Source organism: Mustela nigripes, chromosome 2 (assembly GCF_022355385.1).
Source record: "Mustela nigripes isolate SB6536 chromosome 2, MUSNIG.SB6536, whole genome shotgun sequence".
Taxonomy (NCBI): domain Eukaryota; kingdom Metazoa; phylum Chordata; class Mammalia; order Carnivora; family Mustelidae; genus Mustela; species Mustela nigripes.
Window position 1 is genome coordinate 37,419,557 of NC_081558.1, and position 23,935 is coordinate 37,443,491.

The window sequence follows — 23,935 nt, forward strand, 5'->3', positions numbered from 1 at the left end:
CAGTCTTTTCCTCTCTTCTATGAGAGCTATGCCATGAGACCATCATATCCTTTAATAACCTGTATTGCAAAGATTGACTCCCACAAGGGAGATGGGGTGAAGGCGAGTTGTTCTTCAGTGGGTATAGAGTTTGGTATTTTCAAGATGAAAACATTCTAGAGATTTGTTTCACAACAGTGTGCATAAACTTAATGCTACTAAACCGTACAGTTCAAAATTATTAAGATGCTAAGTTTTATGTCATATGTGTTTTTACCATAATAGAAAATTTGTTAAAGAATAAATTCAGATGACAAACTCTCTCAGCCAGGGAATATGATAGCCCTTACTTATTTACACCAGAATTCTTAGTGAACTTAAGTCTGATAGGCAGTACTTTCTTTTGTTCCATCTTGGTCCAGTTCTTTCGGTTCATTTACCTGAAGGGTAAGGAGGACCCTTAAAACTCCAAAGTCTTTTCTACGATCTTTAGTTTCTGTCGACTTCCTGCCCATTTAAACTTACCCTCCGATTTTGAAAGAACTGGATGTTCTGCCATCTTGACAGATGTTTCCATGTCAGACTCTCCCCACCCTCTTTTGAGCCCTTGGTTTGCTTCTGTAGAACCCTCCTGCTTCCAACTTTGGGCCTCTTGTGAGGCAGGCTGTACTTGTCAGCGGTCAGAATCCTAGGACCAGTGTGAGGAAGATACTTGGGAGAGCTTGCGCTGTGAAATTTGTAAGTATACCCAGAAACGTGGGTATATTTATGGTGTTTTCAGTGCCCTAGCAGCAATCATTAGCAATGGCCCAGTCATCCCAAACGAACTTTGCTGGATGAAGGTGGTCATTTTGCCAGTCGTGTCGGGTGGTATCTAGGTACGTTAGGAGGACTATAGAGTTAATATGATTTTTTTCATAAATGATCTTTAAAATTTTCTCCAATGGTGAGGACCTTGGAAGTCATCTGAGTCAATCAAGTACTCGGTGCCTTAGTCTCCTCTTGCATATCTTCTGTGCACCATCCACATACACAGAAAAACTAGACATCCATCTTCTGGAAAGCCTCCAACGGAGGATATGCACTAACTCGCAAGACAGGCTGGAAAGCACAGAGGTTAGAAGTTGGAGATGTAAGTGTATCTCAGTACATCTCTAAAGTCTGCCATTCCCCGTGTGGTCTAGCATGTTACTTAGCTTCTTAAAGTCCTACATTTCTCCATCTCTGAAATTGGACTGATAATTGTACCTACCTCCCATGGTCATCTCATAAACTATAACTTTGAGCATCTGAAACTTAAGCTGTACTCAACAACATCTCCATTCAGTATAATTCCTTACAACAGCAAATAGTTTTGACAGTGTTTTATTCAGGTGATAGTCCTGAGCATCTGTAATGTGTCCAGCTCTACTTCAGAGTAACAATATACGTAATAATCCAGATATTACTTACAGTGTGTCTCTCTGTGAATTCCAGACATGGGTCAGATTGCCCTCATGGAGAACTTGTCCTCATGATAACCCTTCTGAGGACACTTCTCAAGACCCCCACTTGCTTCTCTCCTTTAGACTAAACACCCATGTCTCCTCCTCAGCCATTCTACATTAGAATGGAAATCTGACTGCCTCTAAGCTAACATTAAAGATTTAATTAGTATTTATTAAATGACCTAATATGTCCCCAGCCCTAGACGAGGTGCTGTGGATGAAGACGAGTAGGGTGTGCTTCCTGTTCTCAGGGGGCTTACCAGTCTGGGAAGGGGAGACCCTGTCAGACCTTGAATGGAGGAGGATAATTCTGGGGCAGAAGGACCATCTTAGGGGTGTTCTTACGTAGAAAAGATCTGCTGGGCAGAGTTGAATTAATTGCCAGCTGGGGAGGAGTAACCCGTAGCCACCCTCAGATATCACTGATTGTCCAGGCATTCATTACTTTTTTATATTTCCACCCGAAAAAGTCTAAGTGTAGACCCATCAAAGTCAGCTCATGACAAAGCCATTTTAGCATTTTGCTATTATAGAAGACCCAGTATAGAACAGAGGTCAGGATCACAGACTGAGAGTCATAGCTGGATTCAGTGCCTGCTGTTGAGTGAGCTGTTTGACCTCTTTGCCTCACTTTCTTTGTCTGGTAAATGGGAATAATAATAGCATCTAAAACTATAGGATGCCTATGAAAATGATAAGCACTAATCTACAAAAAGCACTTAGAAGAATCTTGGTTCTGATGTGCTCTTACTAAAAGTTAATTATTAGCTCTTATTCTTGATAAATCTGGGTTTGGATTGTCAAAATAAATAACAAAGCTACCAACAACTCACTAACATTTTAATTTTCTTCCCCCTCAATAGAGTTTAAACTTAATGTTCTTCATGTTGGGTGTTTTTCCCCTTTTATCTGATTCTTTGATATGCTTTATTTCAAGTTAACTTCCTAAAAAAAAATTAAAGTGGAGGGAGCACTTAGAGAGGAAACTATCCTAAGGGAATTGGAGTCTAGAAATAACTATTCTGAGAAAACAAGGGCCCTCTTGTACCATTACAAACAAAGAATAAAAGTCCCAGTTTACTTGTGCTAACAGTGCTCAATTGATATTCAGTGAAGGGGAACATCCAGAAAGAAAAAAATAATAACATTTTACAATGATCATTTCCTTGGAAAAATATTCATTTTGGTGGAGGAACACATTGAAGAACTCAATTCAGAACAAGTTTGGGACACAGATATGTGTCCACCTTCTCTTTCTTTGTCCCTCTTAGGCTGCAGCTTCCGTCCTCTGTACTGCTTGTCTGCTGGAGGTAAAGTCTTGCCAATCAGGTGAATGTGCTGGATAAAAACCTAGCAAACACACAGCGTCACCATGTAAGCAGAAGGTGGCTCTTCCTCTTCCTTAGCTCCAAAGATATTATTTTGACCCAGTTATAGTGTTTATGGGGCAGTTTTTCTAACCCAGAAGAGAAACCACAAAATCCTTTCTTAAATATGTGTGACTGATTTTTAAATTAGAAAGCCATTTTTCACCAACCTTCCTTTTAGTAGCTTCAACAAATGGCAGCCATTAGTATAAAGAACGTAAGGCACATTCCTAGGCAGAGTCTCTTACCTTCAGCATGATTAATATTTGAGATGGATAATTCTTTTTTGTGAGGCTGTCCTGCCCATTGTTGGACATTTAGCAGCATCCCTGGCCTTTACCCACTAGATGTCAGTGGTACCCTCCCCCCTAGTTGTGACACCTGGAAATGGCTCTAGCCAATTGACAGATGCCCTCCACTGATAATGGAGAAGCCCTGATTCGAACCCTGGGTGGTTACCCCAACCCTGTAGTTCCGTGTTTGGATTTGCTTTGCAGTCTGGTAAAATTGGTGCAAAGGTTGACAGCAATTAACTTAGCAATTAACATGGCACGTGGTGCAGCCGATCAAAGTGGAAATTAGCTTGACTGTTGAAAATAGACTAGGAATACAGTACTTTGTAGAAAATTGTATTACTAACCATGGCAGTACTGATCACTTGAATACAGTGTCTCACCCAGTTGACCTCTGATTCGTACAAAACCCTGAGAGGTGGGCGATAGGATTGCCACTTTGCAAAGGTGTGTGGCGGGGCGTGCCTCAGGGAGGTTAGTATCACCCAGCAGGTCAGTAACACAGGCAGGTTTTAACCCAGCTCTCTGCCTCCTGAGCCAGCCTGCACCATTAATTTGTAAATTTGAGTATCCATACTTGGCTCATGAGCAGCTAGGTTTTTATTTGCTTAGAATTAGTTGAAGATTAATTGAAAATTGCAGCTTTGAATTGGTTTATCAGCAGTTGACCCTGCCCCCCAAATATTGCTATTAACATAGTATACAAACCTCCTACCACAAAGCTCTATTCAGACATAGCTAGAACCATGGTTTTTCTTTTGTAAAAATCAATTAAGACAGCATACACAAAGTGCCTTTCTAGTTTTGTGCCTGACCCAGAGTAGGAGGCCACAGAGAAATGTTTCGCAGCAAAATATTCCGGCAGGATGTATGCTGCCAATTCCTAAACGGCAAGTATCAGAAAAGCAGCCAAAGCGGGAAATCTTTTAGAGAAGTTGGGGGACGATTATAAGCTGCCTTTTGGTCTGAAAGTAATGACATCTGGCCTCAGTAGAGTGTCCGATAAGGCATCTCATTACAGAGATTACAATTCGTCTCCCTTCTTGGCACGCAGGGCTGTCAGTCCATGCCAGTCACAGCAGTCGCGTCTGCCCATCCCATTCGTGTCTGGGTGTCCCCAGTCTTGTGCTCTTCCTCCCCACCCCCATCCTGAATGCCTCTCCATCCGTCTGTCCGCCTCTCTCCCCTTCCTGTATACATGTGTCTCTCTCTTCAGTTTCCACCCCTCCTCTCGTGTCTTTGTCTCTGCCTCATTCCCAGTTTGTGTTTCGTTTGCCCTCTGTCTGTCCCCCTCCCTCCCTCCCTTCATGTGGTTCTGCATTTATTAAGCACACATGCACTTCATTTCCTTTAGAATGTGTTTAGAAAACATGGTCTTGTCCCAGAGAAGCTTATAATTAGATATCTATCCATTCAGTGTTAATGCATTAGAGGGGCTTTGTTTTGTTCTGTTTTTTTAAAGTTTACTGTATGTATCTCTTGCCTATTACATTTTCCCTAACAAATCATCATCATAACACAGTTGCCTTGTTTTGCTTACAGTTTGCGTTTGAAAAGATGATAGCTATGATTCGTATTTCTAGAGGTATGGATATATCTTTTTAGCTTGTTGCGTTGAATTTTGAAGCCACATTCTTGGTTTATTAACACTCAGTAGTTCCTCCAGAATCTCAAAGTCCAAAAGGATAAGAGGATAAATCTTGGGAGTCCCTCAGCGGGTTACGAGATGTCCCAGCAGCTTTGAGTTTTGATGCTCTGACTCTTTACGCTGCTGTATTAAGACATTTGTATACCTTTCACTTTGCTGTCTTAAGTTGTACAAGAATGGAACTGAGTACTCACAGAGCAAGACTGACCCCAGGAAGGTGACCTACTTCACATGAAACCACTTAGCAAAATGACAGCTAAGAATCAAAGTCACTGGTCATCAGGTTTTTAGCTAGAGGGGCTTGACTTGTGCTTCAAGGGCATTCTAAATGCTCACAGTGCATTGTTTATATGCATCGGTGAGGTGGGATAGGTGTATTACATTTTATATACAAAATATAAATCCTGCCTTCAAAAAGAAGAAAAGATGGAGTTGACAAGAGAGAGACGCGTTCCGCTGATCAGTCTGTCCTTCCTGTTCTCAGACCCAGTCGTATTAGAGCAAGTGTCCTGTTTACCTGTCAGAAAGTACAGGCGTCTCCCTGTACTTTCATGGACTACTTCTCTAGAAGCCGCAATGGGAATAGATGGTCAAGGCAAATAGTGAAAGGAAACACATTTGTATCTGTATTTTGCGGGTATTTTTATCTGTATGTTAGTGGCCATTGGAGAAATTGGAAGGCGAGATGTGCAGTAGAATCTCTTCTCGATACCTCTTGGTCACGAAACAGCTTGAATGCTATCTCAAGGTACTTTTCTCAAAATTAGAGTAAAATTTAGAGTGTCTGATCAAGGATGGGCCAAATGCTCTAAGACTTCCTTGGTAATGATAGTTACAGGAATTGTTTGAATTAAGCTGGGAAGAGGGAACTTCTGCACTGACTGTAGTGAGGTCACTTAACTCTGTCCCTCTTGTTAATAATCAGAACTTTATTTCAGAGGGTAAGAAGACGAAATATCTGGGACCTCTGATGTCCACAAACATGGGTATCCTCAAGCTTCTTCAATGAACGAGGTGCAGGGAAATTCATAGACGGAAAAAGGAAATCAGCATCCGGGGCAGAAAGTTTACCACTTCAAAATATTTAGTTCAGAATGGAGAAAAAAGCACTCCTAAGCTAGCTTGAGAGGGCTAGATATTTCTTTACTTTTTTTTTTTAGTGTAAATTTTTATTTTTATTAAAGTCAGTGGGCTCCCTCTTGTGGCTCTACGAAAGATTTCAGTTTCAAGGAAAAGAGCTTTTCTTCAGCAATAAGGAAACCATTTCTTTTCCAGTAGAGAACACTTTGCACTTGGTTTTCCTTATAAAATAAAGAGAGATTTTTTAAAAATGGAGAGGGCAAGAGAGGGAAGGAAAAAAGGTGACTTTAATGAAAAACCTGATTTGGTGAAGAAGTCAGGCCACATAGAACCCCACTTTACAGTAATAGCCAGCATTTCCTAAACATCTACTCTGTGCTGCTGAATGTGCTAGATAATGAGTTGCCACAGTGTCCATTGCCTCCATGCTCAAAATATAACTATAAGCTGATCATAGAATCGTCTTACAGGGGTGAGATTCTGTGCCCTTTCTTCTTTCAGAGGAATAAGCTAAAGGTCCCCATTATCTAAGTGAGTAGAAAGGTAAACAGGTCATGCTTTCCTGTTTTAAAAAATGATTTTTTTTTTTTGTTTTTAACTTCAAACCATTTCTTTTAAATCAAGTCTGGAATAGATCTGGGCTCTAGCTGAATAACCTAGGAATTGTTCAAGCAGTTCAATTCTCTTATTGTTTCTCTCTCTAGTTACCTGTCTCTGGAAATCTGATTGATCTCTACGGTAACCAAGGCCTGCCACCCCCAGGCCTCACCATCAGCAACTCCTGTCCAGCCAACCTTCCCAACATAAAAAGGGAGCTCACAGGTAAATATTGGCAAGTGTGCCTCTTCCTGGGGATTTTCTGTTAATTTTCTGGCAAGCAAAGTTATCAGAATTGTGACCTCCAGACTCTTCCCAGTTTGTAGACATACTTTTCTTCTTAGATCTGCACAGTGGTGAAACTATTTTTCAAGATGGAGGATTTATACTTGGAAATCCTGGTTTCCGGTATTTCTTGAGGTCCTGGAATTGGGGCTGCTGTCACTCCAAGGCACCACTGTTATGCCATGACACCCATCGTTGTGTCTGTGGCTGCTCTCCCCTTTGGGGTGGGGAGGCAGAAGGCAACACTTTTAATTATAAAATGTCGCCACCCCGTCTGGTGCTTGTGTTACTTGCCAAGCCCCTAGAGGCATTCCAGTTTGAGAACCGTGGTCTGAATTTTCCTTTACACACATCAAGCCCACATTTGTCAGGATAGGGTAAGAATGAATTTCTTACATCTTTAGATGCCTCCTGTTATTTTTGCTACATCATGTGCAAAAGATTTATTACACAGAGGAAAAAAATAGATTATGAAATGGAGCAATGGGTATTGTTTGTTCCTGAGGCAAGTGTGAAATTATCTATTTCACCATTTTGCTCAATGCTTTAGGGAAGGCATTTGGCCATTAAAACATGACAAAACTCCATTAGAACTGGTGTTCTACCATGATGAGTTTTATGGCCCTCACCTCATCCCCCTTTTTAATGTTTGGTCCTTGCATCTTGCAGGATTAGGTGAACGGTCTGAGAATATGAACTATATATTTGGTGCAAAAAAAGAATCCTGTTTGTTCAAGGGTGTCTTTTTGAAGAAAATATTTCAGAAGACTGTGGCAGGAGAAAGTTTAAAAAAACAATTTGGGGGGTTAAAAGTGGTAATAAGTTAATTACTGTGTAAAACGCATTGAAAGTCAACAAAAAGTGGGTATCCTCCCAGAAAGGAAAAGTACCGTGAAGTCTCAGAAAATAATGCCATATGAGATCTATAATAATAATGATTAAATATGGTTAATATGGCATGAACAGAATTCTTACAACTTACATGTGAAGTAAACTTTTTTTTTTAGATTTACAAGAAATTTATTTATTTTAGAGAAAGAGAGCGTGAATGGAGAGAGGGGCAGGAGTGAAAGGAAGAGGGAGAGAATTTCAAGTGGAGTCCGAACTGAGCACGGAGCCTGGCGTGCGGCTCAGTCTCACAACCCTGAGATCATGACCTGAATTGGAACCAAGAGACGGAGTCGGAAGTTTGACTGACTAAGTCCCCCGGTGCCCCCAAAGTAGACTCTGGATTGTTTGTTCAAAAACAAAACAACAAAGGCCAGGGGTGGGAATGAGAGAAATGGGTAAGGGGGTATAAATTTATTTTTCTTTTTAAAAAGAAGCAGATCAACTATACACTTCTAGAATCACTTTTTTATCTTAGAAAATGACCAATCCAGACAGGAAAAGGGTAAAATGCCAGGAAAAGGAATAAATGGACAGGAATTGGGGTTCTGAACACTGCTAGCTGTGAAGGCAGAGTGAAGTAGCCAAAAGAGAAAAGGCTTAGGAGTCAGGTCTGACTAAGGGGAAAAAATTCTCTTTCCCACCTGCATTAGGTTCTAGTCAGGAAGCAGAGTCCACATGGTGATTTAAACCGGAAAGGTTTAATATGAAGGATTGTTAACCGTGTATGGGCGTTTAGCTACTAGGAGAGGAAGAATACTATAGAATATCCTGAGGCTATAGAGGGGCTCTCTAAGCTTGGGAAGAACCAACCCCCCACCAAGGTCAAGAGTCTACCCACCTTGGGGAGGATGTGGGTGAAGCTATAAGACGGCAGAGAAGTTCACTGGATTGCCCTGACCAAAGCTGGCCCACAGTTGGTGGGTTGAGATGGATGGGCAGAAAACCATGGTTGTAGGGCTGGCAAAACTGAAGATAAAAAGAAAAGAAGAGGAAAAAAAAAAACCTAAAATACTGAAGGGGAGGGTATATAATTAAAAGCTGACTATAATGCTCATGTGATGAAAAAAAAAATTAGAAAATGGTTTGGATTAATCATCCCAATTGAAATAATTCAGGCTCTGAATTATTTATGTGTATATAAGTATACATAATACACATACAATAAATATATATACATATATAAGCTTCAGTGGCTATGAGTTATGCTAAAAAGATTTCTAATTTGGGGTACAATTCTGAATGATGGTAGTGTAATGTTTCAGGTGTCACTTGTGAAAAGAAAGTAACAGAGGTCGCAGAATGCCAGGATTAATCAAACAACTGTCCTTTTGTTTTGTTTTGCCTTCTGTAAGGTGCAAAGCTATCCCCCCACAGAGATCTCACAGAACTTGCACTGCAAATGTATCTTTTCAAATGGAGTTGCCACCAAACACCTCTGTACCCTGTACCCTATTTTTGTTTATAGGAACTCAGGCTAGTAGGGTCTGAGTTCCTCAGGGTCATCATTTCATTCTAGCAAGTTCTGTTGGAACCTAGCTCCAAGCCCCCACCCCAGCAAAAAAGAGTCCATTTCTACCGTCAGAGATCTGACATGATAGCTTCTCTCCTCGGTTTTCATGTCAGTGTGTTACAAAGGCATGGAAGAAATAACAAAAAGTTCTGTTGCATGAAAAGAAAATTTGACTCCCTGGGCATCGGGTGGCTCAGGGTGCTTAAGCTTCCAACTCAGGTCATGATCTCAGGGTTGTGGGATCAAGCCCCACATGGGGTTCTGCACTCAGCATGGAATCTGCTTGAGATTCTCCCTCACCATCTGCCCCTCCCGCTCATGCTCTCTCTTTCTCTCTCTCTCTTTCTTTCTGAAATAAATAAATAAGTCTTTAAAAAAAAAAAAAGAAAAGAAAAGAAAGTTCAACTCTTAATAACAGAATATCAATAGCAAATTTCCATAGTTTTCTAGTTACTTTTCTTCTTGTATGTTTGATGTTAGATACCTTTGCTACTGGTCTTGTACAATTTTGTAGAAGCCATGGCTTTGCATTTATTTGATATATATTGCTTTTGAAAAAATACAAGCCTTTGAAGAATCATGATTTTAAAAACCCTATTTTTTTTATTATTAGAATGTGGTCAGGTAAGTTTCCATATCTAACTAGAAAATGAGATGTTTTGTAGTGTACATCATTGCGTGCCTTAAACAGTTCCCATTTCTAATTACTTCATTCACGTGCACAGCGTGTATTTTTCCCACAGAATCTGAAGCAAGAGCGTTGGCTAAAGAGAGGCAAAAAAAGGACAATCACAATTTGAGTAAGTTGGTTTTATGTTCATGATATTTGAAATTGGAGTGGATGTTCCCCCTTATATCAAAATTGTTTGAAATCTTGTGGGAGGAAATTGATATGCATAGCTGTTAAAGGTACATTTATGGAAGAAAAAATGTTTTTCAGAGAAACTAAGATTTTCCTGTATTTATCTCTCATCAAATTGAAAATCTCCCCAGTATTCTGAAGAGTATTTACTTATTTATAGTAATAGTTTTGGTGTGTGTGTTTGGTGAGAGGGACACTTGATCCCCAACTACCCAATTATAAGTGTTGCTCACACTGGAACTTATTAACAAAAGGGGATTATGGGATCACCTTCTCCAGTGAGATTTGAAAGAAAAAAAAAATGAAATGGAAGGGAATCTGTGAGTGAGGTACCCTCCCCAATTTCGGACTTAAACTGTGACTTAAAGAAAATCTTCCAACATTTAAAGTTATTTTTTATGTCTTTAATTTCCTCAATCAAATCCTTAAGTTTTTTCCTGTGAGAACTTAAGATTTTTTTCATAAACAAAAGTAAAAGAGGCTACACAGTTTAAAAAAAAAAAAAAAAGATTGGGTTTTGTGGTGGGAAATCATTGGCGAGTGTGTGAATTTTTCCTCTCACGGCCTCCTGTCCTCTTCTTCCTAAATTGAGTTTTAAGAATGTAGGTTACATATAAATACTTTGTCCTCATAAAAACGATAGAATGAGCCAGAATTTAAAATGATAGAATAAAGCTAGAGTTCTCCTCTGGCCCCTGGAGCCATCATCCTCGCTGTTACCATTGTTGTTGTTTTCAGTTTGCTCTTGGCCTTCCCAGCCTCTGCCCTTGTGTTTAAGAAGACACACACATACACATGCACATAGCGAATAAATAGTGTTTTTTGTAACACAACCACTGTCATGTTAGCCATATTTGTTGCTGTTGACTTTCTTACTCAGCAGTCCATCCTGAAGAACTTTTGCTGTTATTAGTCTCTATCTGTGTCCTTTTTAACAACTGTTGCGTACTATTCCACAGCATAACTGTGTAACATTCAATAATCCTACTACTACCAAGTGTTGATATTGCTTCCAGTTTCTCCCAGCTACAAATAGAGCCACAGTGAACATTTGCATAATGCCTCTCTGTGTACAGGGGAGTTTGTTTCTCCAGGTTAGGTACTGAGAAACAGAATCGCTCGGTCCCAGAGGGGGGTGAGTTCTTTCTTTTAATAGATTCTGCCTTTCTCAGTTCCTATATCAGGTACAAGAAGCTTTGCTCCTTTCCACCAAAAGATTTGCACTAATATTTCTAAGGTCTCCTCCAGCTTCCAAGAAATTGGACTCAAATGAATGTATTTCTTCTTTTCAGATAACTTAGAATTAAGGTCATTAAGCATTATCCAAAACTTCTCCTGACTGAAATATGGGAAACTAAGTTGTATCTTGTTAAAAACATTACCTTTGTTTAGGCACCTGAACTCTCACGTTTAGGGTTGTCAGTAAAGTATACACCTGATCAGGTCACGTTCTGAGGGCTATAAAAAACCTTTTAAAATCTCATCTAACCATTAGAAATGAACACTCAAGGTTAGATTGTCCATTGGCATAACTTTTCCTCTCCTAGAAACTAACCTTGTGAAAGTAGCTGCCAAAACGTGCACAATACTATATTCGTTTATTTACTTGTAACTATTTATTGAGCTCCCCATATCGTACGAGGCATTTTTCTATGGAAGTGAACAGACAGACGGGCTTCCCACTCTTATGAGCTTCCATTTGAGTCAAGGACAGACAGAATAGATGAGCAAAAAAATATAGTAAGGTGGTGTTACCAGTATAGAGCAAGAATTGCAACAGTAATAAAATCTACAGGAGAGCACTGGCCAAAATGATCATTATACCATTGACAGCGAGGGAGGAATTGAAAGTAGTCTAAGTATCCATCACTAGAGTATTCGTAAGTATATTATGGGATGTCCGTATACAGCATACTCAGTGGCTATTAAGAAGAAGGGAGTTGGTCTGTTTTACCTGATTTACATGGATGTCCACAATATATGACTGAGTGAGAAGAGCCAAGTGGCAGAATAATATGTATAGTATCTCATTATATAAAAAGATCACAGTGTATAAAGTTGTGTGTGTGTGTGTGTGTGTGTGTGTGTGTGTCTATGTGTGTGTGTGTGTATGTGCTGGGAGAAGATTTAGGAGTTTACCTTTATCATTGATAATTTCCTCAGGTATATAGGTGTTGCATGGTATAAAAAGTTGGCTTTGACTTTTTTCTGTATGCACTTTTGTGTGTTTTGGAACATTTTACAAGTTATAATAAAAAATAACTGGGGAGGGAAGGCACTGCATTCATGAAGTGTAGTAATATCTAAATGTTACATGATGTCAACAATATACTATTCATTTTTACTGTAATCCTACTTTAAGCATATCATTCTTTGTTTAATACATAGTTACTGAAGGCCTGCTGGGTGCCAGATTCATATGGGTACTTGGAATGCATCAGTGAATAAATACGCATTTTTATATGTGTATATTCAGACAAACGGTAGAAGGTTCTGTGAGGAGACAAAGTGCAGGCAATGCGACAGAGTGTCAGGATGAGCCTCGGACGAGGCGGTGGTTCAGTTTTAAATAGGGCTGTCAGGGAGGCTCGTAGGTAAATTTGAGTCACTAGCTGAGGGACAGGAGGGCAGAGCCATTCAGATACTGGGGGGGGGAAAGCGTTCCAGACAGGGTGAAGAGCAGTATGAGGTCCTAAAGTGGAGAGTCCTAAAGTGGTTGAACTCGCAAGCAGCCCATGGGACTGAAGGGAGGTGGGACACAGTTTAGTCATGACAGAAGGTGTGGTCAGAGAGGGAGAGGAAGAGAACATAAGGTCAGAGGGATGGGAGCCAACCAGATCCTTGTAGGACTTGGCTTTTGTTCTAGGGGAGGTGGGAAATGATTGGAGGGTTCTCAGCAAGGGGTTGGATGTTCTGAGTTGTGTTTCGGCAGAATCTAAATAGATCAAAGTGGGTAAGAAGCGGTGGGCATGGGTGGCACAGAGATAGCCATTAGGAGCATTGCAGTCATCCAGGAGAAGAGGATGGTGGCTTCTCTCAGGTAGAGTGGACATTGGAAATGCACAGATTCTAGAAATATTTTGAATGTAGAGCCAATAGACTTGGATGATGGATCAGATATGGGATATGAGAGGAAGAGCGGTGCAGAATTGATTCCAACATTCTGGCTTAAGTAACTAAAGGAGGGAATTACATCAAATGAGGTGGACAAGTCTGTAGGTAGAGCTATTTGAGTTTGGAAGACCAGGAGCTTGTATGTGGAGTATTGTGGCTGCTTATTAGACATCCCTATGGAAACATGTAGTAGTCAGACATATGAGTCTAGTCAGACATATGAGTTATGGGACGTGTCTGAGCTGGAAAGACAACTTGGGAGGTCATCAGCGTATATGTGGTGTTGGAAGCCATAAGATAAATGAGGTCATCACTCAGCAAGTGTAGATCAAAAAGGGTCCCGTACACAGCATGTTTGGAGAATAACAAATCATCCCAAAGGATCTATGAGCAGCTTAACAGTGGTCATATCTGGATCATAGGGCACTTTTACTTATGTATTTCAGTGCTGTTTGAATCTTTATGATTATTATATGCCTAGAAAAGTAAGAAGACATGCCATGCATCAGAGTTTTGGAGGAGCTTAGTCAGAAGATCAGAGGTCTAAAAGTTCCTTCTTTAGAACCATTGAGTATCAATATTTCTATTTTATAAAAGCTTAATGATAAGGCTTTAAGTAACTGACTGAATCCTAGAAGTGATGGCTCAGCTAAGGGGAAAAAATACAGTATTTGTTGGGAAAGTAACACGTAATATTATTTACCTAAGTGTATGGAATGCTAGTTGGTCAAATATAAATATGTATCTGGACATACTGTTTTAAAGTGAAATATTAACATACTTATTCCAATTTGTTAGACCTTAAGTTATTTGGAATTTATTTCCCAGAGTAGATAAATTAGAGACATTTATTAACACATATGCTTTACTGTTTCATCTTCCCCTAAGAAGACGATAATTTAACTAATGATGCAACTGAACTGGGATGCCACCAGGACGCAGAGTATAGTGAAACAAGCTGCCTTGACTCTTAAGCTTGTGTTACTCAGTCCTGTCGCTGCTCAACACAGCTGTCTGTTGAGCACAGGAAATGTGGCCAGTTTGAATGTGATGCACTGGGAAGTATAAAAAAGACACTGGATTCAAAAATTTAGTGCCAAGAAAAGAATGTTCGGTATTTAATTTATTAATATTTACATAGATTACAGGTTGAAGTGATGGTATTCTGGCTATGTTGGGTTTACAGAAATACGCAAATTAATTTTACCTCTTTCTTTTTACTTTTTCAGTGTGACTACTAGAAAATTGAAAATTACGGAAATACAATACTTGCATTGTATTTCTGTTGGGCAACACTGCGCCCAGAGCAGGGAATTTTGTACAGCCTAGAGGCTAAGAATGTTTTCTACATTTTTAAATAGCTTAAAAAAAAAAAGCCGTGAGAAGAATATTCTGCGATAAGTAGAAATTATATAAAATCTAAATTCTGGCCCCCTGGGCTTCTTGTTGGTAGACTTGCATGGCCCAAAAAAAAAAAAAAAAAATTGTATCCAGTTAATATTACCACATTTTGAATTTTGTCAATAAAGAAAAAAAAATCTATGGAAATGTATTTTCTCTTCCATTCTTTAGGTATCTACATAATATCCTCAATTTTGCCAATTGACCCTCAATGCCAAAAGGAACCCATTATCTGGCCCCGTAAAAATTTGCTGTCCCCTAATCTGAATACTCAGGGTTGAGTCCTGGCTGTTCCCACTTAACTCAGTACCGAAAACATGACAACAACGGGGAGATACCAGTTCGGGTTATATGGCCTTGGGCCAGCACAGTTAAGGCACACATGGCTTTAGCAGTATCTACTAAATATGTATGTGACCCTGTTACTAATCATCCCTTCCTGTGCTCTTTTCTTGAAGTTGAACGAAGAAGACGATTTAACATAAATGACCGCATTAAAGAACTAGGTACTTTGATTCCCAAGTCAAATGATCCGTGAGTACAATTCCATGTTAATCTGTGTCGTATATTTTTTTGGTACCTTAATGTTTATTCATATGTTGCAAAAAGTGCACAGCTACAGAAACTAGAGTCCAGAAATACCCCTCTGCCTTTGGTTCCATGGCTGGTATATTTCCCATACCTTTCTTTTGGTTAGTCTCATCAGACTAAAAATTTGAGAGAAATCAACTGAATTGCATTCAAGGGCTACTGGACATCAGCTCTGAGCTTGGGATATAAGGAGGTGGCTTTCTGAAGTCTGAGACTTTTTGGCAAATGATCCCCAAGCTGCTAGAAAAATTCTCTTCACCGTTCAGGCGGGACAGAGGTTTCAGTAGTGGTTTAGACTGGATTTGCTGGCAACTTGTGTGCAACTCATACAGTACCGATGGGCCCTGAGAGCTGGGATTAGAGACTTCAAGTTTAACAATAGTCAACAGATAAAAGGTCAAAAATTGGGGCACCTGGGTGGCTCAGTGGGTTAAAGCCTCTGCCTTCGGCTCAGGTCATGATCCCAGGTTCCTGGGATCCAGCTGACATCAGGCTCTCTGCTCAGCGGGGAACCTGCTTCCCTCCTTTCTCTGTCTGCCTCTCTGTCTACATGTAATCTCTGTCTGTCAAATAAATAAATAAAATCTTAAAAAAAAAAAATAGGTCAAAAAAACGTTTTTGAAAACTTGCATGCCCTCGCTGTGTTTTACCAACCTGGAAAAAAGTAATTTTCATCCTCTTTTAAGTACACGTCAGCTAATTTGGGTTTCAGCTTCCAGTCTCTGCTCACCTCCTACCCCTGTTCAGACAGATAACAGTTGTAAAGATAATTTCCCTACCAGCAACGTCAGCAAGTAGGACAACAAATATACAATTTTTATCCATTAGAAAGTGGCCCATTTGAAGTAAAGGGCTAGAGTGTATACATTTTAATGGCTCCCACAGGCATCCGATGAAATTAGCCTTTGAATATGACCTTTTAGCTACCTAATAAAATGTAAAGATGAAATCAAGCATTATTCATGCAAGGCTTATTAAATTTGCTATTCACATTATTGTCGGGGAATTTGTGACAAAATAAAATAAAATCATTGCCCATTGTAAGGTGGTCTTGATGGATGTTCAAGCAGAATTTCCATCATCAAGATTTTGCTTTCCCAGGTTTCAAGGAAAGCCATTTTGAAACTCAAAACATTCAGATTCTCAGTTCTGCAGCACAAATTTATCCTACTAAGGGGCTGTGACCTTCATTTCCTATAGTCAGTCTTGCATGATAGTTGAAATTGAATTCCCATTTTCCTGTTCTTTATCAGCTTTCACTTTTTAGCATATTCTTTTAAACTGTAGCATGTGAATCTCTTTAGCAACGTATTATGAAATTATGGGGCTGCAGTGAAAGCCTCTATTTGCATATCTTCTTTCTCTATTGTATTAGAATACTTACGTGTTTATAATCTGAACTGATAATGATCTTTAATTGTAGGCATTGTTTTAAGATAAATGGACTATAATCTCTAATGGGGGTTTTCCATACCAGTTTCTGGAACAGGCTCTGCAGCTGCTTTAGGAACATAGTCCGGCTGACCAGGGTCTTGCCCCATATGCTCTCCTCCCCCATAGCAGATCTCCTATTGTTGATTTCTATATTGGGGATCTTTTAATACTTATGTGTGAAAAAAGTGTGGTTCTCTAATTACGAGGGGAAAAAAAGTTTGAATACCCTTCCTTTAAGCCTAAAAGCATAATCGATTGATTGGGTCTTACAGGAGGCAAAACCTAATAAGATAATTGGTTAGAACAGTCACTTCTTAGAAACTGAGTAACTGCTTACATGTGTCATGGGTCAGTACAGGTTTTTCAACTTCACTGGCCTAGTTAAGGCATCTTTCATTATGGTTACATTTCTCTCTGGCTGCTAAAGGGTCTGTTACTCTGATCTCAGCCCTGAACATTAAACAAGTCAGCTCCATGCTCCCCGTATCTCAGGACACCTCCCTGGGTAGCCATCTTCAGTGCTCAGACCCCAGGGATCATCCCCCGGGAATTCTCTGCCTCTCAGAGGAGGACTTCTGTTTTGTTCTTCATCTAATCCATAGGAGGATCAATTACTTGGTGACTTGTTTTAATGACGCTCCATTCACACATCCCTGCTGATACTTCCGATATTCCTCCAGCAGCCGTAGGTTGTGGGGTAGAAGAGTTTTCATCCGTGAAGTGGTTTTGTTTATTTTTTCATTGTCCTTGTCATTGTCATCATGAACACTGTCGATGAAAGAGCTCAGATTAATTTAAGGTGCCCCAGAAATATTACATAGGTAATTATAATTTCATTCTTAATTATTTTTCTGGAGTGCTCTACATTTTTCAGCTCACTTTTACCTACATTTTAATGGTGTTCTTAATTTCCTCATATACATGAGTACATTACAGTTACAGTCATAAAAAACTGAAAGGCACCAAGCTCAGGCTGCCTGGATTTGAAATCCAGAAGAGTCCCTTTCTAGATGTGTGATCTTGGAGAAGACAGTTATTTTCCTCATCTGTTTAAAAAAAGGCAAGGGTGTTCAGAATATTCCTTCCTAGTCTGGTTCTTTTGAGGACTCAGTCACATAAGAAGAATGACAGAATGGTTCAGTGCCTGGAGTCTGGAGCCAGATCCTCTAGGCTTCCTGGCTCTACCACTTCCTAGCTGTGTGACCTTGGGCAAATTACTTCACCTCTCTGTGCCTTTGTTTCCTACCCTACAAAATGGGGACAATATTAGTGCCTAGACACTGAGGTGGTTATGATAGGATCAAATGAGCTCTGAAAAACCTTAAAAGATACCTGGCACATAGTAAATGTTGTTTAAAGATAGCTATTGTAATTATTCGGTTGAAACTTTAACACAGTGTCTGCTGTTACTTGAATTGTCTTCTAGACTTTTCATAGCACATTCATCTAAGAGGCCTCCTTGGAGTTCAGTAATGTACATGCGAGGCTGTTCATACATGTGTAGTATTACCATTTTATAGATGAGGAGATGGGGAGAGCTTTGAGAACTTGGCTGGGATATTCATGAGAAAATCCAAAGATACCACTTTTATGCTTCACATGGTCAAGTAGTAGGATCTCACGGAATTTTTTTTTTTTAACTGTAGCTTATTCTGCCTGCCTGAATGAGTTAACTTTGATAGTCCTAGAAACCTGTAACTCTTTAATATGGTTTTTAAGAATATCGATTTTGTAATCAACAGAACTAAATTTAAGCCCTGACCCCACCTTGTCGTGGCTCTATAACAAGGGCATACTCCTCCAAACAGTGTATGTTTCAGCCCGTGCACCACGCCCCTCCCTTCCAACGTGCTCGTCTGGGTTAAGTAGGATAATGTCTAAGAGGTGGGCAGACAGTGTCCGGCACAGGATAAGCACTCAGTGAATGGTACCTGTCATCTCATGTCATCGTTAAGATATCTTTAGACATCAAATGCCCTGAATGATGAATTTTCATTGTGCCTTGAATCCCGAAAAAGGTTGTTTTCTTCCTCTTCGTTACAGAGACATGCGCTGGAACAAGGGAACCATCTTAAAAGCATCTGTGGACTATATCCGAAAGTTACAGCGAGAACAGCAGCGCGCAAAAGAACTTGAAAACCGACAGAAGAAGCTGGAGCACGCCAACCGGCACTTGTTGCTCAGAATACAGGTAGGGGGCACATGTTGTGAGGGGTTTGCGATACGTCCCTGACTTGGAGGTGGGAGGAAAGGGGATATAATGAGCCATGGGGGACTTGATTTACATGATCCTAATACAGTAGCTACTCGTTATTTATGGATTGCCTCTTTGTGAATTTGCCGCTCATAAAAATTTACCGTAAGCCCAAGATCAACATTCATGGTGCTCTCATGGCCCTTCGTGGACATGGGCAGAGTGGCTAATCTGAGTTAAGGTTGAACAAGACAATAACCTGCTGTCTTGTTTTAGCTCACACCGTAAGCATCCTTTTCATGGTCCTTAGTCCCAGGCTTTTCACATTTCTGTGGGTTTTATGGGTGAATTTTGCTGTTTAAAATGGCTCCTAAGAGTATTACTGAAGTTGTCTGGTATTCCTAAGCATGAAAAGGCTGGGAGGGGTCTTCTGGAGATAAGTTTCCTTTGTAGGTAAGTTCCAGTGCTCTTGGCTGTGATTTCCATATGAATAAATCAACATTGTGTATTAAGGTGTCTTTAAACATAAAACAAGGTTACATGTTGACTCGTTAATGAAAATGTGACTAAGATACTCATAGAAACCTAACTCCATATTTCTTTTAGAAGCCATCGTTTGGTACATACTAATTCAAGGTTCAGAGCCACTTTATAGAACCTCAGTGGCTTAGTGCATTTGGACTGCAGTAACAAAAGACCACAGACTGGGTGGCTTACACAACAAACATTATTTCTCAGGGTTCCTTAGCCTAGGAAGTCCAAGATCAGGGTGCAGGTAGATTCGGTGTTTGGTAAGAGCCTGCTTCCTGTTTCATAGACAGAGGTGGCATCCCTGGGTCTTCACATGATAACAGGGGGAAAGCGCTCTCTGGTGTTTTTTTTTAATAAGGGCATGAATTCCATTCATGAGGACTCTACTCTCACACCTTAATTACTGCCCAAAGTCCTACCTCCAAATTCATCACCTTGGGGATTAGATTCCAACATAGGAATTTTGGGGTGGGGTGAGACACAAACATTCAGTCAATAGCAAAAATTATTTCAAAGAATAAGAATTGAAGTTGTTAAATACCAAGATGCCTCAGTATTCGGTGGGGGTATGTAGCCAATGGTCAAAGCCTATGTTTATAAGGAACTTGGAGACATCCAGAAGATCTTACCAAGATAAAAATTTTAGAAGTCATTGCAGACAGTGAAATTATTGTATCTTGAACTCACGCTACTTATTTTTGGAGTGAGAAATACTAATTTTGTTATGTGGAATTCATCTGTCATTCTGTGTACTGGGTAAACATGGTACTATTAAGTGTGAAATGGGGCAGTCCTTCTGTAGTATGAGCTCATGGTACTCCTCTTAGGCACTCAGGCTCTCATGCTGAGGGTAAGGGCATAATCATAACTTCCTCCGAAACTGTCCTGAAGAAGGCTAAGAAAAATGGACTCCCTGCTCATGAACAAAGGAGTTGGCAAGAGTAATTTTCATTTACTTGTTGACCTTGAGCACAGTCCACTGGTAAGAGACAACAGAGTACCTTCTTCTTGAGTAGATGGACCCGCCTTTTACCATATTTTCAGGTTTCCAGTGCAACTGTTTGTGGCCAGCAAAGCCTGACCCTTCAGATAGCAGTGTGTTCCACCTGATGGTGTGAATCCTGGACACCCAACCTCTCTAACAGAGTAATTTGTTTATGATAATAGTCTCCGACCTTTTGAATGCCCCAGAACATGGTTGACATTTCCCAATATCACTTCTCTCATGGCATGACTGTGATCTTCAGCAGGGTGGCAGAAGACCATTCTCCTCTAGGGGGTGCATCTTCGAATGTCCGCAGTGAAGCAGAGGTTGCATGTCATTTGAAAATCCTTTTTTTTTTTTTTTTGAGTTTTTGTCATTTGTTTTATGTTCGTATGATCATAAGTAGCCATAGGTCCTTTTCTCTTGAACTTAGCATACCCTTTTATAAAAGTAGCGTATACTGATGTGTTATTTCCTTATACAAATGTTAAAACATAGGAACTGTTTTGAAAGACTAGGTTTTGTTTTCAGCATCCAAACTCATCTCTTTGTGTGGAATACGAATATTGTGAAAAATGTGGATTGGAAATGCCATGGTGACAGCATCATAGGTTTCTTCCGGTGATAGCATGGGACAGCCTGTAGAACTTAAAGCATATCACGGAAAACATTATTAGTTAGGGAGGGCGTGCCATGCAATGAGCCTGAGTTCTCCAGATGAGACTTACCACATTGTTTAGAAATCTAAGTAATGCTTTAATCAGCTGATAAATATTTTTAATTAAACAAGAGATCAGGGTGAGATGTTTGCCTCTTTTCATCCAACTTCTTTTTTTTCTTTTTGAAACAAACTACATGTGTGGGGGAGCTGTTCGTATTAGCATGTTGGTGTAGATTTACAATAGTGCATGTTTTAAGCTTGGGCCTAAGGGCTCCCTTTCATTTTCACTCCAAGTGATGCATGCAGAAATTTTCACAGAAGAAAGAGCATGAAGCCTTAATATCTTTGGAACCATAATTTTATTAAACAGCCCAAGGCTTTAAAATGACACCCAAAGAGACTTGTGTTTCTGGAGATCGAGTAAAGGAACATGAACATACTTTTGTGACATCTCAGGCTCCCGTCTTTTATGTGTCCGGCATCCAGAGAACAATCTGGACTGCACACTGGACATGACTTTCCAGGAAAGTGCATTTCTAGGCTTGTGGGCAAAGGTTGAGTAGCTGGATCACACTGGAGGCTGCTTGTCCCTCCTTCGTGTGGCAAGGTGACTTCACATTTATATTCTGTCGCTATTATATTAGGGTACGACAAGCATAGAAAGAACACTCATAGAGAGTCGTTTGGGTTCATTTTAGGAGGGTCCAGGGATACTCAGGGAGAGTGCAAAGAGCTTGCTTGGAAGGCATTTTGCAGAGAGGAACCTGGAGAGGCTGTGACAGTTGGAAAGTGCATTAGTCCGCTCAGGCCGCTCTAACAAATACCACAGGTCAGGTGGGGACACGCATCTCCTCCTCACAGTTCTGAAGGCCTTGAAGCCCAAGGTCAAGGTGTGGGCAGAATTAGTTTTTCTATACTTCTCTGGGAGGAAGCCTTTTGGTTTTCCAGGAAAGGCTTTCCAGGGTCTTAACCTAGGTGTGTCTGTGTGTCCTAATCTCTTCTTCTTTTTTTAAAATTTAAATTCAATTAATTAACATATAATGTCTGATTGGTTTCAGTGGTAGAGGTCAGTGATTCATCCATCTTACCTAACACCCAGTGCTGATTACATCACATGCCCTCCCCAAAGTCCCTCACCCAGTTACCCTATCCCTCTACCCCTCACCCCTCCAGCAACCCTCACTTTGTTTCCGTTTGTCTCCTCGGGTTTCGTCTTGTTTCATTTTTTTCCCTCTTTTCCCCTATGATCCTCTGCCTTGTTTCTTAAATTCCACCTATGGGTGAGATCATCTGTTAATCTCTTCTTCTAAGGACATCTGTCCTATTGGAGTTTGGATTAAGGCCCACCCAAATGACCTCATTGAATTTAATTGCCTCTTTAAAAAACAGCATCTCAAAACACACATTCTGAGGTGCTGGGGGTTAGGACTTGAACATATGAATTTTTCTTTTCTTTTCTTTTTTTTTTAAAGATTGAGAAAGAGAAAAGAGGGGGAGAGAGAGCAACCAAGAGGGCGAGCACAGTGGAGGGGGGAGGCAGAGGGACAGCCTCTCGAGGAGACTGGGCATTGAGCTGGGAGCCTGACGCGGGGCTTGATACCCTCACCCTGGAACATAACAAGTTTTTCAGTTCAGCCCGTAACAGGAAGGATGTGGAGAAAGTATAGAGAGAAATTATTCATCCTCCTTATAAAAACTTTCTTTTGGAATTAAAAAAAAAAAAAAAAAAAAAAACCAACCAAGCACAACACTTCCCTTGGGCCTGGTAAGATGAGTTAGGCAACACTTCTCAAAGTTAAGTTCCCTGTATACAACTTCCACAAGTTTTGCCATTCCCACTCCCTTTACTAGGTCATGATACCCTTCGTATCTTAGTAACTGTTTAGCTGTGCCCTAGGCCAAAGGAATAGCTACCATTTCTTTGTTAGTTCCAACCAACTTAATGAATGTTTAGGTCCTAACAACTCAGTTGGCTATTTGAAAATACAAAACAGAAAAACCGAAAGAAAAACAGCATTTTTTTTTTTAAGATTTTATTTATTTGACAGACAGAGATCACAAGTAGGCAGAGAGGCAGGCAGAGAGAGAGGAGGAAGCAGGCTCCCTGCAGAGCAGAGAGCCCGATGCGGGGCTCAATTCCAGGATCCTGGGATTATGACCTGAGCTGAAGGCAGAGGCTTTAACCACTGAGCCACCCAGGCACCCCAAAAAACAGTATTTTTATTTGATTTTCTAATAACTGTGTTACTTGCTAATGGGCTGTGTGTGTCTGTTGCACACTGCACAACCTCTCCAGCTGCGGAATCCAGTTGGACAGTGCCGTCCTCATTTCTCATCCTGTGTTGCTTTTTATGCAGTTCTTACTTTTTATCACAGTGACCACCAAAGACCCGGCTTTACAATGATATGCTATGGAGAAGCATGTCGCACAGTTTACTGCTGAGACCATGAGGCTTCTTGAGTTTGGTAGTTCTTGGAGTAGTGTGCTATTTCTCCAGTTATCTGAAAATGTCACAGTGCCCTACGAGTTCACTGCAGCACCCCTGGATATGTGTTCAGAGTTTAGGGACCCCAGGACTGTATTATTTACCAAACATTTTCTTTCAGTCAGCTCACATTTTGAAATTTTATTTTTATATTTATTTTTATTTCTGTGTTTTTAAAATTTATCTTAAGGAATATGAACATCTGGGAGAGACAGTCTTTGTATTTAATACCTAATGAAATCTGTGTAGCATTTAAAATGCTCTACTGGAAGAAATAACATTTATTAATTGAAAAGAGCAAAAAAATTATTTTTGTAGTTGTTTTTTCCTCTGTCAGATTTTTTTTAAGACTTTTTTAAAAAAAGATTTTATTTCTTTGAGAGCGAGAGACAGCACAGAGGGAGAGGGAGAAGCAGACCCCCACTGAGCAGAGAACTCTACACAGGACTCGATCCCAGGACCCTGAGATCATGACCTGAGCCAAAAGCAGATGCTTAATCCACTGAGCCATCCAGATGCCCCTATTACTTTACTTTTAG

At 40.2% G+C, this 23,935-nt stretch overlaps 1 protein-coding gene across 7 annotated transcripts in view; it reads left to right on the forward strand.

Annotated features, from left to right (window-relative positions):
- The window catches only part of MITF (melanocyte inducing transcription factor), a 220,908-nt gene that overhangs the window by 193,126 nt on the left and 3,847 nt on the right, over nucleotides 1-23,935 (forward strand). For 4 of the 7 annotated variants that reach the window (XM_059390140.1, XM_059390146.1, XM_059390141.1 and 1 more), the window contains 4 exons: nucleotides 6,559-6,676; nucleotides 9,863-9,937; nucleotides 14,973-15,048; nucleotides 18,583-18,730. In XM_059390140.1, coding sequence (XP_059246123.1) covers nucleotides 6,559-6,676; nucleotides 9,863-9,937; nucleotides 14,973-15,048; nucleotides 18,583-18,730 — 417 coding nt within the window. The remainder of the gene's footprint in view (nucleotides 1-6,558; nucleotides 6,677-9,862; nucleotides 9,938-14,972; nucleotides 15,049-18,582; nucleotides 18,731-23,935) is intronic. The other 3 variants (XM_059390142.1, XM_059390143.1, XM_059390145.1) reach the window with 1 other exon arrangement.